At 38.7% G+C, this 14,915-nt stretch overlaps 1 protein-coding gene across 3 annotated transcripts in view; it reads left to right on the top strand.

Annotated features, from left to right (window-relative positions):
• Positions 1-792: 792 nt before the first annotated feature.
• The window catches only part of EPHA3 (EPH receptor A3), a 366,991-nt gene continuing 352,868 nt past the window's right edge, over positions 793-14,915 (top strand). Inside the window, exon 1 of one of the 3 annotated variants that reach the window (XM_070597347.1) lies at positions 793-1,133. In XM_070597347.1, the coding sequence (XP_070453448.1) occupies positions 1,046-1,133 (88 nt within the window). In that variant the 5' untranslated portion in view covers positions 793-1,045. The remainder of the gene's footprint in view (positions 1,134-14,915) is intronic. The other 2 variants (XM_070597348.1, XM_070597349.1) reach the window with 2 other exon arrangements.

Here is a 14,915-nt window from a genome sequence, read left to right as displayed (position 1 = left end):
AAGGACACTATTGTTTTGCCGTAGATTTGGAATGTTAAAGAAGAGCAGTATCCAACTATTATAAGATTGGAAGTGGCTGAAAAGCTGAAAGGGGAGCTGAGAATTGTGCACTGTTTATCTCACAGGGCCGGAGGTCCCGGTGGGGACGGCGAGGGAGGGCTGGTGATGCCACGTCAAGAACGTTAGGCTTGGTTTGTATTACTCCTACTCAAACCCACAGCGCAGAACACGGATGACTGCTGACCTGCAGCTGTCCCTGGGCCGGTTTCGTTCACTTCCTTAGGACGCCGAAGGTTCCTTCCTAGGCGGGAAAAACAAAGTGTGCCTTTTGCACTGAAAGCCCTGGGCCAAATCTAGCTAAGAGCCCGGACACCACCTGGTGTAGAAGAGAAGAGCCTTTCCGGTCGGGGTGTGTATTGGTGTCCTTCTGCACCACAAAGGACTCCAGAAGAGTTATGAGCACAGGGAAATAGTAGAGGAAAGATTCTAATTTTCCTTTGAATTATACAATCATCGTTGATTTTTTTAATGGCAGGCTCCCGTTCTTTCAATAGCAAACATTTCTGTGGCATTTCAGTTTTTTGTCCACGCACAGTGCCATACGACACTCCCATCAGGGTTTCTAGGTTCTTCAGGGAGCTAAGCTAGAGAGCATGCACAGCAAACAATAAAATAGCTGCTTTTCACTGACAGTAAAGACGGGGTGTTCTCTCCCCACCACTGCTCTGCACCACTGCCCCATCACAACTTGGGAATTTCCTGCCCCGCTGGCGCCGCCGCCCCCCCAGCCCCGCCGCCGGCTCCGGGTTCAGAGCCTCCGCGCGCTGCCGCTCCTCCGCGTCGCTTCCGGCGGCACTAGGACCCAGGGCAGTCCCTGAGCGCGGTTCGCCGAGCGGCCGCCAGACTCCTCCTTATCTCCAGTGTCAAACTTGACATCAGCCTGCGAGCGGAGCATGGTAACTTCTCCGGCGATCAGAGCGCTCCGGCACAGCAGTGGCATGCTTCATGGAGGTATGCTCCTCTCACTGCCCTCTGCACCAGCAACATGGATTGTCACCTCTCCGTCCTCCTCCTCCTCAGCTGCTCTGCTCTCGGCTGCTCCGGGGAAGTGACTGTCCCTCCCTCCAACGAAGGTGAGCCAGGCGCCGGGCGCACAGCCTGCGCGGCCGCTCCGCGCGGCACGCCCTCCCCGAGCCTCTTCGGGTTGTGAGGGTACCTCAGAATAAAGCAGTGGGCTCTGAGAGTAAACCAGAGATGTGCTTTTATTTTCCTCTGTTTTCTAAAACACTGTAAGAAATAATTCTGGATTGCCTAAACCTAAAATGTGTTTTTAATCTGGTACCGAGTCAAGCAATTACCTCGTTTGACAATTTTGAGCAGAAAGAAAGAACAATCTGCCAGTTTTACCACCCAAGATGTTAATTGCCAAATAGCCATGGCAGTGTTTTATTTTCTAATTGTGACCACGTAGTACTCTGAGAAGTTTAAAAGAAAATTCAGTCTGTCTCTCTAGATTCTTTAGTATGGTTAAATGTAACGACAGGTTGCTCCTACTTAGTACCATGGCATTTATGAATGGACTAAAGGGGAATCAGAGTTTGTGAAGGCGGAGGGGTGTGCGCGCGCCTGTGTTTATGTGCCACTGCTGTATTGGCGTGATGTGCACCCCGCCAGGCGAGGCTTTGCTCCGTGGTGCGGGTTCTAATGAGCAGCATATGCCACATTAACATAAGTAATATTTGCAGGAATTACAACAAGCTTAGGTTGGATTCTCTTTGTTTAAGGGCTTATATACGAATAGGAGAGTGAACTTGTGAATAGTGGAAAGCTCCTGAGTAGGTATCCTAAATAACTGAATAGCAAATTAAGAAAGAATGTTCATATGCCGCAAATGGCATTTCCTTGATGTCGGGTTATTTTCCTTGTAATGGGCATTCATCCCTTCACAATGGATTAAAGTGCAAACCTAATGTTAAGGACACCAATGTTTCCTCTAAGATTGTGTGCTTAACAGATACGTTGCCTTTCTCCAGTGTACCTTTTGTCATCTATTCCTAATGATTTGTGAATAGTCACTAACTCTTAAGACAAACTTCTCTGAATAACTGATTACTTCAAAGCAACACTTACAACTTTGATTTCCTCTTAATCATTTTGAACTTATAACATTTAGCAATTTATTTTGCAATTTAGCAATACTAAACACTCGATGTGCAAATGCTGCATTGTATATTATGTCACACAAAAAAATATTGGGAAGCCAATACTGTTGTATATTGTTTACATTATTTTAAAAACCACAAGGAAAAAAGAATATTTACAAACTTTTTAATTAAATATAAAAACTGCCTCTCATATTTGGTGACCTACTTTCACAGATAATAGAGCAGTTTAATTTCGCTCTTTCCTTAGTGACTGCCTTTATCAATCTGGCATATTTCATTAAATGTTTCTGTTTTCTTAAATTGGAACTTAAAATTCTAAAATATAAGGATCAAGGAAATCATCTTACCTACCAGTGACATTTTTTTAACAAATCAGAGTGTTTATTTGAAAGTAATAGTCAATCATTCTTCAAGAATGAAAGGCAAGAGTAGTAATTTGTATAATGAGTAACATATCAATACGTTAAAATTAGTGTTTGTTTAATATTTTGTTTTTTGAAGATATTACAGTATTGTCAATAATTAGAAAAATAGTAACATTATTCCCATTTTGCTATGATAAATTGTACTTCTGTAAATGGACTATTTATAAACTCTTTAGATGATGGGTTTTACTGAATTAATGCACAGGGATATAGCTGAGAGTCAGTATTTTTGTGGAAAACATAACCTTTTAGTAAATCGAAAGAGAAAAAAGACCCTTTAACCTTATTCACACTTACATAAAATTAGTGAATATTAATTTAATGAAATAAGAATAATCAAAGACAAATTGCTTTTAAGCCATACCTTGTGTATGTTTGGATATTAATGCATATTATTGTAGAGGCAGGTACACATTAACAATATGTATAAAGAAAGGTAAATACACTCAGAAAACTGACATGATTGCATTCAATTTGCTTGGGTAAAAGTTTATCCATTGTTCATGGGATTGTTCTCTCCAGAGCCTCTCTTACTAGTAGTGTCTCCTTTCCCTTCTGAGGTCATGATGGGAAGATTTGAAGCAAAATTTAAAATGAATGATTTGACTCGGGTAATATTTGAGTGAAGTTAAATATTAATACAATAGCTTGGGTCTTGAGTTGAATGACCCAAAAAGTGAAAAATCCAAGTATGTGCCAAGATTTCCATGCAATTGCTCTAACAATGTCATTTGAACAGAAAACAATGCTTTTAAAAATCATATATTTGGGTAGAAAGAACAATGATAAAATAAATCTCATTAATATAGCTTTCTGATATAAATTTTGAAAACTGAAACAAAAAATACTAGGTTGTGTTTAAAATACCATGCTAAAAATTATATTTCAACATTATAAAAATTTACTGGTAAATTTTACTAGAATTTATTCTGCAATCTATCATGAAATTAGGCGTGATAGAACTAAGAGAGAACAAAATCAAGTCATTGAGTTGTTAGGAAACTTGCCATTATGTGATTCTTTTCTAATTTGAGGTTTGATAATCAAATATTAATATCGGAATGCCACGGTCCTATGATAAGTTAGAAAAAAACTTAGAAAAAGTTTAATCTGAACTTTCCTTTTATTAATCCAGTTACAGATAACTTTCTAATATGCTTTCAAGAAAGTGATTCCAACAATACTTTCTATCTGCCTCAATGAAAATAGTTTATTCATAATTTCACTGATATCTTAAATCAAGAATTGCCTTCTATACATAAACAGAAACTTTACAAAAGCTGCATAGAACTTTATTAAAATCTTATCAGGTCTGTTTACATGACACACCAAGAAAAGACTTCCAATGGGAAATCAACTACTTTTCAAGACAATAGAACCGCTACACTATTGTTATTAGAAAAGTTCATATATTTGCTCCTCTTCCCATGCTAGACGATGATGATAGTGATAAATAGAAATAGCTCTGGAAAGTAGTTAAAACCCGATACAAAGTGAAGTATCAACTGTTATCAGCTCAGTCCTTTCCGGCACTGGATGAAGTACTCATCCAACACTTCTCTGTGTCTGAAGCAGTCTGCGGCAGAGTGCACTGCTTATTCATTGGTACATAATACACTAAATCATTTTTCTATCCAAAATGTTTGAAAATTGCAGTAACGTTTACCCATAGAGCTCTTTATTTTGGAAATCAGGGTTTCCAAAATTAAAGTGAATATAATTAAATCTACATATTTATATACTACTTATTTTGGAAGACGTTTATTGGAGTGGCTGGGACACTGTTTCCATGAAATGTATTTCACTGACCATAAATCTCCTAAGTACTGGAGGAGACTGTGTGATTGTTTAATACTGAAAAGTCAAACTCATAGATGAACACTGTATGCTGCCCTTTGAGTATCAGGCAAATGGGGGAGACAATAAATATTTCAATAATGGTTTTTCTCTTTTTAGAAACTACTATGATTGATGTCATTTTTTATGTAGACACATCTCAAATAAGAATACATTGTGATGGAAACATAAATAGAGAACTGAGCTATCATATCATCTTTATAAATTTTTTAGAAGAGGATTTACATTTGCTTTTAATAGCATTTCAATGTGTTAGACTGAATAATTGAATGCCTTATACATTTTTGTAATTTAATAGCTCTCCTAATAGCTCACCCTTCCCACCCTCCAATAGTTATAACTGTGCTGTTTGCCTGGAGGTAGGAGAAACCTGAATTTCACTATTTTATAACCTGCAACAGTTAACACTTGACCTAGGTCATTAACAGGATTATCAGCAAATTTGTTTAAGCTTTTACTGACAACCTCAATTGCTGTGATAATATTTAGATTGTGCCTGATGGAAACTTCTTGTAACCTCACAAAGTCTATCATGAAATTAATTCAATCTGAATCTGTATCTTCCTAAAGACTAATATTGATAATAATAATTCAAGGGGGGAAACTGTCCACTTTGATACCCCATCTCCTCACTCGTGTTTCATACATCATACCATTCTAGTCTTTGTCATAAATGAGCATTTTAAAACTCTTTTAAATAGTAAATATTCTGACAATAACAATAGGTTTATAAATACAAGCCAGGTTCACTATAACTATCAACATTTTCAATTTTATACTTTTTTATCATTGGTGCTATAGTTGATATCATTATTCCGCCTATTTTAAGATACAAAGACAATTGGATGTATTTATAACTCAGAAGCAATTGAATCTATAAAATGGGAACTATGTATAATGAAACACCATTGCCATGTGTCAGATCATGGCTGCATTTTATAGAAAGTGTCTTTCCCATGAAAGACTAGGAATTGGGAGCCACAATAAGGAGCACTTAAAATGAATATAAAAATTTTAAACAAAATACTGTACACAATCAGAACTTAGAGGGTTTTTTGCATTGTTTAATGGGTTTAGGCAGTTTCACGCGAAGTTTTTCTTTCTTGAATATAATCATGGTTTGCTCCTTGCTCATATAAACTTAGTAGTTTTACCTTGACTCTTCAGAAACTTATTTTTCAAGAAAGGATTCAGTAAGATTCTTTATCGTGTTTATATATTATCCACATTTTAATATTCAAATTGTGGTGTTTTTTTTGAGTCCCTCACTGTTAATACTTTCTCACAATAACATTCTTTATAAAGATCACTAAATGTTAAAACCGTATCTGAAACTTTGGAATTTTCCTGAAATAAAATATATGCAATTTTTAAATATCAAATAATCAGTTACATATGCAAAGGATTTTTAAAAGCAAAACATATTTCCACAGTATATTTGATTTACTAACTTCAACACAAATGGAAACAGCAAGAACTGTTCTTGAGAGTTACATTTTCCAAGTCATAAAATCTTCAAGAAAGTATTAATAAAACTTTCCACAAATCATCAAAACTCGATAAGTTCTTACAGACATTTACTTAGTAAGAAATCTGTGATGTGAGTTACCTTTGATTTTAGTCATTTTCCAATGATTTTGGTTGGCATAAATATTAGAAGGGGAAATATGTATTTCTTGGAAGAACACTGTTTTACAAATCATTTGCTGTCAAGATCCTCAACTTTGCTTATTTTTTAATATACACATTTCTCCTATAAAACATCTAATAATCCTTGCTCTTTTCATTTCTGTTTGATAAACCTTTTAGAAGAACAGATGCAGGTCTCCCCTTTTTGGTTCTGTTTTCAAAGATCTGGATTTTGTCACCAGGGAGGGACAATGAGGGGCTTGTACCAAGTGCACAAGTAGCTTCCCACAGATTTTTCAAATAAAGGGTTGACTGGTGGTGTGAAACGTTCACGGTATTATTCACCCAGGTATCCCACCAATCGAGATTTGAAATTTATTTCTCAAAAATTTGAAAACCTTAGATAATTTCTCTGTAACGACTTTAGAAGTAAAAGTAATGTTGTGACATTTATAAACTGCAAAGGATTCCAAGCCACAAATCAATGGAGAGAGACCCTCCTCCTCGGAATCAGTATGTGGGCCATGCGCCCCCTTGATTCTACTCCTTGGGCTGTTACCAGCTGCCCAATATCAGGTAGTTCTTGGAATCCAGCAGGAGGGTTTTCTCCTGGAAAAGTCTAGGAGTCAGCAAGTTTTAGTTTGCTTCCTACTAGCTTTCTTTGAAATGAAACAGGGGGGTCGATTACCAAGAAAAAAAGTCTTTGCAAGGGAAAAGAAAATAAAAAGTTGATTAGAAAGAGGAGAGGTAGGGAAGTGCAGAGGTTCTAAAGCCAACGTTAGTATATAAATCTTCTGCTTAAAGGGAAAATATTTATCACTTAAAACATCTGGCTAATCAATTTTTATCAAATCCCTAAAAACCCTGCACACTTACAAAGAAGGGGGAGGGGAACGCGCTTGTTTGTTTCTCCTCCGAAGCGTGCACACTTTTGATTTTTCCCCAGAAGAAAATATTTTGTCCAGGGAAGTTTTACGAGTGTTAGTCAAGGAATGCTTCCCCGTTTGGATGCCTGGGCGAATGCATGTGGAGGGCTGATGGAATCAAAACCAGTTCCGCAATTAAAGCGTCCAACGTGGAGGGAGGTTGTTAAGCTGGAAGCCCTGGGTGTGGAACCCCCTCCCACCGTTCACTTTCTAAACCATGTCCTGCTGTTCCAGTCAAAGCAAAGGGTGAAAATCCACATAATCCAAACCAACACGGCGAAGTCAGAATAATAGGCGAGCAAAGAGGGGGAAAACAAGCGGCAGCACTGTACAAACAAACGTGAACAATCTTAGCCATGGACGGTGGGCCACGGGAGGGGAGGACGGCGATGCTTTTCCTTCGCCTTACCCCTCCCACGTTCGATCCTGCAATATTGATTACATTTCGAAAGCGTGCCCTGAGAAATTTTAGCACGAAGAAGGGCTTTACGGGTAGTGACAGCAGTGTGGCAGCAGAGAGATGAGCAGGCGCTCCCTCGCTGCCACCACACCCACCACCAGGGCGTCCTAACCTCAAACTATTCGCCGCCGCGAGGCCCCGGCTCAGTGGTGCAGAAGGCACGCGGGGTCTCCCAGCTGTTCACTACTTTCCTCTCTGCATCGGATTAAAGATCAGATCAGGAAACCCCAACTCCGGGTCCGCGCGCCCGGGACCGCAGCCCTCTCGGGCCGGTGGGTTCCTGGGGGCCAGGCTCTGGCGCCGGCCGAGGGTCGGGCTGGGGCGGCGGGGCTGGGGCGGCGGGGCCGGGGGCGCCCCCTGCTGCCGCCGCGGCCCCGGCCTCGCCTGTCCTGGGCGCGGGCCGCCCAGGGAGCGCAGGAGGCGCGGCCAGCAGGCGCGAGCGGCCCGTCACAGCGGAGTCGCCCCGAGATCGGTGTCACCTGCCACCCCGCCGCCACGGCCAGCCTTTCCAGCTCGGCTCTCGGAGGTGGCGAGGTCCCCTTTCCCTCCGCGTTCCCGGGCCCAGCAGGTGACAGAGGGCGGAGGTGGCGTCGTCCTGGGGCTCCTAGAACGCTGCGCGCGGGGAGGCGCCGGGGACGCGCGCGGCGGGGACGCGCGGCAGCGCCTGGGCCGGCGGGTCCGGCTCGCGGCCTCCGCCCAGCTCCTGCGCTCTCTCTTGATGTTGCGGACGGTCTCCTTTCCTTCAGTCCTTCCGTCCTACACTAAAATGGGGTCGCTTGCTTTTCAGTTTTCTTTGAAGTCACCTACTAATGCCACCTGTTAGGACCCTCGGGAGAGCTAGGGGGCATGTTCCATAGGGTTTCCCCCGTGCACAAGCGGAAGTTGTCTGTTTTCTACCACAGCACCATATTTGATTGGCACCATTTCATTAAAATAAGATTTTTTCCTCTTCTGATTTTGGAAGTAAACCTGGAATGGGCCAGAGAGGGTTTCTGGGGGAGGCGAATCGAGGTAGGTCAGGAGTTGGAGGATGCTGATGTTTCCATGGTCTTATGGGATCTTTAGTGTTTTTCATAAGAGTTGTTGAATCCAGGGGATTCCAAGACTAAATACGGTCTCAGTGTCATACCGAACATGGAGATAACAATTGCACACAGTTTCCCTGCTTAGATTTTTTTCCCTCAACTTAGTATTCACTGCTCACCAGACCTCGTGTCATCATTAAAGCGGCGCCGCAGTGGGTACTAGGACGTCTCCCATCGTTCCAATTGAGGAAACGAATCATAGCAAAGTGGCTCCTGAGCCAGGCCCTCGCTTGTCTGGGTCTTAATTTTCCCAAGTTTTCTCCTGTGCACAAATGCCTGTGAATTAGGGAGGCGACCTTCTCTTCGGGACTGCACCAGCTTCTCAGCCTTAATGCCCCGGGACTATACTCATTTTCATCTTGTGACTTTACAAGAATAACTCAGAAATACCCAGAATATTGGAGTGAAAAATTGTACTTCAAAGTACTTTCAAAGAAGTACTTCAAAGAGTACTTAGAAACTGCAAAGTGTTCACACTCATAAGCTAGGATTATTTGCATGGGTGGGGGACGCACTACGGGAACAATTTAAAGAAAATTCGATGTAAACGGAGAAGTAGGAGAAAATCCCTGCGATGTCTCCCTCACACATTCTTGACCTCTGTCTTCAGTTCCTGACTCTCAGACACTCCTTCCCTTACACTGGAAAGAAGATTTTGTCAGGAATTCCACACACAGAGGTTGTGAGACAATTCTCAATATAACCCAAATGTTATTATTCAGGGTTTTATATAATAAAAATGGAGTGTTAATTAGCTGTTGGAATTTTCACGGTAATGGGGAAAAATAGAACATGGTCTCAAAAGTAAACTTTACTCCTAGTGAAAACTATTCTCCATTTAAAAGACAATTTATAAATTACTTAAGATGAGAAAATAAATTATCATGATTTATCTCCTCTTTCATAAAAACAGTGTACTTTCTTTAAGTGGAGGCATTGAGAAAAGGTAGCTAAAACAGGGTTTTGAAAGGTAGCAAATGAAGTTGGGGGCAATCGTATTTTTCATACGGGTATTTCAGCACATGTGTTTTGCATTAATTGCTGCAATAAATTCTGTTAACCTGGCAAAGAGCAAAAATAGCATATTGATGACATCAGGCTTCCCAATCTGAAAGCTGCTTTCCGTGTCCTGCCTTCTTCACTGTGACAGGCAAAAAAGGTATTCTAACACATTGTCCTTGATGTCCCAGGGAATCACCCAACCACTAAAGCTACTGGCACATTTTCCATGAGCAAAAGTGAAGGCTTAGCAACAAACTTTTTTTCTTGCTTTTGGAGAATTAAAGTCAACAACTGCCTTCCCTACTTTAAAAATTTTTAGTCATATTTGAGTTTGCAGAACTCTCTCAAATCAAGAAAATGTAAACTTGACTTTAAAGTCTCCAAACTGAGTTGCCTCTTGTTTTAAGATAAAAATCTTGACACATTACATGGTAGAGTCTCCAAAGGAACAAGAGCAAAGGGAGAAGTCTGGGTTTATTTCACTGCTTCATGTCTATTTAATCAATCTCAAAATGGTTTCATCTTGAATTTTATATACTCCTTAAGAGCAGGTTAATTTATCTTCTTTCAAATAATAAAGATAGGTGAATAATATCCGCAGGCCCAGTAAAGAGTGACACCCGCTGTCTCCTGATAAAAGTATGAGGCTTTAGGGGCTAGCCAGGTGGAATAGTGGTTAAGTTTGTGTGCTCCCCTTCTGTGGCCCTGGGTTCGCAGGCTCACAGGTTTGGATAGCGGGTGCAGACCTAGACACCACTCATCAAACCATGCTGTGGCCGTGTCCCACATACAAAATAGAGGAAGATTGACACAGATGTTAGCTCAGGGAAAATCTTCCTGTCTCTCACACACACTATATATATAATAAATATATAATATAATAATAAAAATATATATAAGGCTTTAAAATTAACATTTCTCCAGTAGTAAAGTTGATTGGTTTCCAATCAATATGACATTTAGATGTTTTCTATGTCAGGGTGACTAAGGGAAAGAGAGGACAGCTCGTTAGTAGTTAACATATATTTATTACCTGATATTAAATGTATTTTAGCAATAATGAGTTTGTAGTTTGTAGAGGGTGCATTTGTTTTTTATTGCATATGACAGCAGTCTTCACTCTGAGGATAAGTGGGGCTGGGAAGCTGATTTGCAATGGCTTCCACGTGGGTTATCTAAATAATTCTCTGGGTAAGCAGAACACCACTGATGAAAAGTCTGTTTGCAGTCCTGTGTGTGTATATGTGTGTGGGGGTCTGTGTATGTGTCACCAGTAGTATTGTCCCCTTGCAAAATTGAACTGTTTCCACACTGTGGGAAAAGTTTTATGGATGAATATGTACCTTTTGGAACATGAAATTATATTTTTCTGAATTACAAGTTGGTAATGAGAAAAAAGAAAAACAACCATTTGTTTAAGTTATCTATCACTACCTAATATTGTTAATTTTCCCCAACTGGACTTCTAAACTACCTAAAATAATCAAAGATGACATCAAATTGGAGTTATGTCCAAATTGTGATTTTTCCCTTCAATATGCCAAAGCTACTTATGGTAGATTTTGCATTTTAATGGAATGTAAAGAACTGGCATAATCAGAGAAACTATAAATAGAATTTAAATTGGGTTGTTACTTTTTTATTAAGTATATAAACTCTGTCAAATACGGCTATTGCCAGATATTGAAAGTGTTTTTAAAGAGGCAGAATAAAGGGAACAGCATCTTTCTCTTGGTTTACTTTTACTATCTGGTCCACCACAGATAAGTTAATACTCATTTACATTAGATCACTCAAAAAAGATAAATTTGAATTTTATTGTGGTGTTCTTGACATTTCTAATCTGAAATTATAATGCTTTGATAGTTTTTGTTTTTTGAAAAAAGATTTTAATTGTAATTTATGGACATTTCATCTGACTAAACCAGTTGGATTGATCTCTGCTCAGAGCGGTGGTTTCCTCGTGTTTTGAGGCACATCTGCTTTCCTTAAACATTTGTACGTTGAATAAAGAAAGTTTTTCTTAGTTTTGCTTATAAGTGATGTCCAAAATCCTTCTAAGCACTTTAATATCTTTAAAAATTTTGTATACAATTAGAGAAGAGAAAAAACTAAACACATATAAGATTTGTAGTGGCCCTCTCAATTTCCCTTTCCAAAGGTGATCATTGGGAAACTAATTAAGAATATTTCATTGTGTGTTTGGCCAGGTTTGTAGTAGCTTTACTACTCTAAACCCAGTAGTGAACACTTTGGAACCCTAAATTTACTTTCAAAGGCATAAATTCAAAAACCATTACAATAAAACAAGAAAAATGTTAAGAAAAAATTTAACTCATCTTTCATATTATAATTTACTGTTTGTGTTTGTTTATTTACCAAACACAGTGCACAGCTAAGGATTAGTTACATACTGGATGCTAGAAAGGAAGATTGTGGGGAATGGGAGACTCCATGCCCTTGAAGATAACTTTAGTGGGACCGATGACCACAAAATTAATACTTACATAAAAAATTGTGTTTTAACTTAAAGAGAAAAATTGTGAAAAATGCAATGTAAGTCTTCAGAGAAGGGTGCAGTCAGCTTCCCAAAACAGGGCCCCTGGGAAACATGGAAGATTTTTTTAAGATAAAAGTTAATAACAAAAATAATAATAAAAACAAGGAAGAGCAGATTAAATGATTTGCCTAATTTCACGTGGTGAGGATGATTAGAACCCAGATTTTTTGTTATTGCATGTGACTAGAAAACTTTAAAAATAATTTGAATGAATGAGTAATAAATATATACAAAATTAAAAATCACTTCTGAAAGAACTGAACCTTCAGAAACATCTATTCTTGATAAGCAGACATCTAAGCTCAATGTAAATTCTGTGTGAGTACACGCATGTACACGTGTGCGCATGTTAGTGTACTGGAAACACAAATGATTGAACGTCAAAAAATAATCGTCCCCAAATATAAGCTTCCATAGGTGCTAATCATAGTATGACCACACTGCCAGGGGAAAGTGCATTGAAGTTAGTCCGAACTCTATCTTCTCTTCTGGTGATCAATTAAAAGCTCTCTGACTATCACCGGCACAAGCTTGGTACTTTCTGCTGACACCATGCTCCTAAGATGGAGCGAAAGGGCTTGGGCTTTAAATTAAACTGATGAGCATGTGGAAACTTATTTGATCATTCATGGGCCTTTGTAAAGACCCATATTTATACCTCGAAGAGTATGAGTATGAGTATATGTGTGTGTCTGTGACTGTGACGTCAGTCATGATGTATGACATAAAGTCCAGAAATTTAACCTATTTATTTATTCTACAATGAGCTTCTTTGGAAAGAAAAAAAAAATTGTGATATAAACATGTCCAGAGAATGTTTTTAAATTGAAACAATTTCAACACTGCACTTTATGTTCCCTATGCTCAAATTTTGAATCTTTATGTGGAAGGGACTTTCAGGTGCATTTTTATTTCTAAATGAAATATTACATTGGAGTTGTTTTCGAGGCCAATCTGCTTGTTTGGTTCGATTTCCACAGCCGTCAGTTAAGCCCTGACTGAACAGATAGCTTTCATTTAGTACTTGAAGGTTGGTAATCAAGATTTTATGATAATATGATGAAAAATATACACCAAGACAGCCTGAATTTATGGTGTGAAAGTAAAATGTATATGCTAAAGTTTGAGCACCTCCTTGCCTTAGTGATTATTTATATAGTTTCATAATTGAATAGTACTTTTTCATTTTTCACATTTTAATGTGTCAAAGAAGTCTTTCAGAATTAGAAATAAACAAGTTCTATTTCTAGAATGCTCTAAACAGCAAAAATGTATTGAAAAAGTGCAGTGTTTACATAATCGTTAATGTTCTCCTTGCAGTAATTTACATTTTGGGAAGCGCATTTCCCTTGTCTAAATGGTTCATAATCCTGACAAAGCACAGAGACAAAGAGGGCTGCTCTTCTAGGGGCTGTGCGTGAAGCTCCCGTGCTTAATGCCCTGGAACTCCACTGATGGGAGAACGTCCCCAGTCATTTATGAGCAAGGATTATTTTGTTATAAGAACACATTCCCCACTGATATTTTGATAGCTGTTTTCTTCATAATAGTATTAATATCAGTGTGACCTTTAGAGTTCTCTGATTAAAAAGTAAAAAAATTAACACTTCAGAAACAGCATAGGGTTTATGTTTCCTAAAGCACCCAGGTTTCAAGTTGAACTTTGGTCTGTGCTTCTGTTGTTTCACTAAACTGCTCTAGTCATGAAAACATGGACATCTTACTGTGAGACTGTGTTTTGATTGCAAGGAGTTCTCCCTGCTGTGGGCCAAGACTGAGATGAGGCGGCTAATTAGTCTCTTCTGTAGTCAGGGCCTGTGCAGAAGTAAATCCAAAATTATCGCCCAGGAGGAAAAGCTCATAAGAAAGAATAAGTTGATAGTAAATCACCAAGTCCAGAAATCTGCTTATATCACATAAAGAAGCCATTAAGATGCCATGTGACAAAAGACATTTTTCACAGAAATGTCTAGCACTACAAAATTTTTTCTTTAATTCTTATGTAATAATTTTAACTGGTCCTTTGATGTATGGATATGAATTATAAATTCATATTTCTATGACACAAAATGCCTATTGACTTAAATTTCACAGTTTACAGGAGTTTTGATCTGCACACAATTAATAAAGTATCATTGACTTCATTTATAGTCTAAAAACATTTTTTATAATTTTTAGTCTATGAAATCCAAGCCTAACTAGATCTATTGAAGAATGTTTTCATTCTGTTTAGTTGGACATAAACACAAACAGGAAGCCCACAGAAGCAGCTAAACTAAGAAAGTGTAATCACAGCAGATAAAAGTCATGTTGAAATACGTACGTATATCAACAAAACTTTGACTTCTCTAAAGTTCTTCTCGCGGGCATACCCTGGTGTATACAGTAAAAATGGAAAACTGAGCTTTGTTGGACTCCTGTCAGAAACTACATCTTAATTTCTTGATTCCGTGCTACGGTTGACCAAAGTACTACACAGAGAATTAAAACACGAAGAACAGAATCTATTACTTCCTGTATCATTTTCTTCTGTTTGCAACATCTAAGTATAACCTAGAAGCTGATTAAAGGACCCTTCTGCTGTCTGTAACCTAGAGCAAAGGTGCTCTTTTTATAACAGAAAGTGATGAAAATGATAAAGATGAGTAGTGACAAGAAATGTGGCAGGAATAATGACAGCGATGGTGGGAACAAGCAAGGACATGTCATCTTTCTTTAGTAAAAGCAGGACGTAATTACATCATATCAAATGGGTTTGTTTTCTGTTGTAATGGTTTCATAGTTATTTGCAATTGACTTTAAAGGC

This window comes from Equus przewalskii, chromosome 27, assembly GCF_037783145.1.
Source record: "Equus przewalskii isolate Varuska chromosome 27, EquPr2, whole genome shotgun sequence".
Lineage (NCBI taxonomy): Eukaryota > Metazoa > Chordata > Mammalia > Perissodactyla > Equidae > Equus > Equus przewalskii.
The sequence above is the reverse complement of the archived record's forward strand: the minus strand, read 5'-3'. Positions and strand labels throughout refer to the sequence as shown.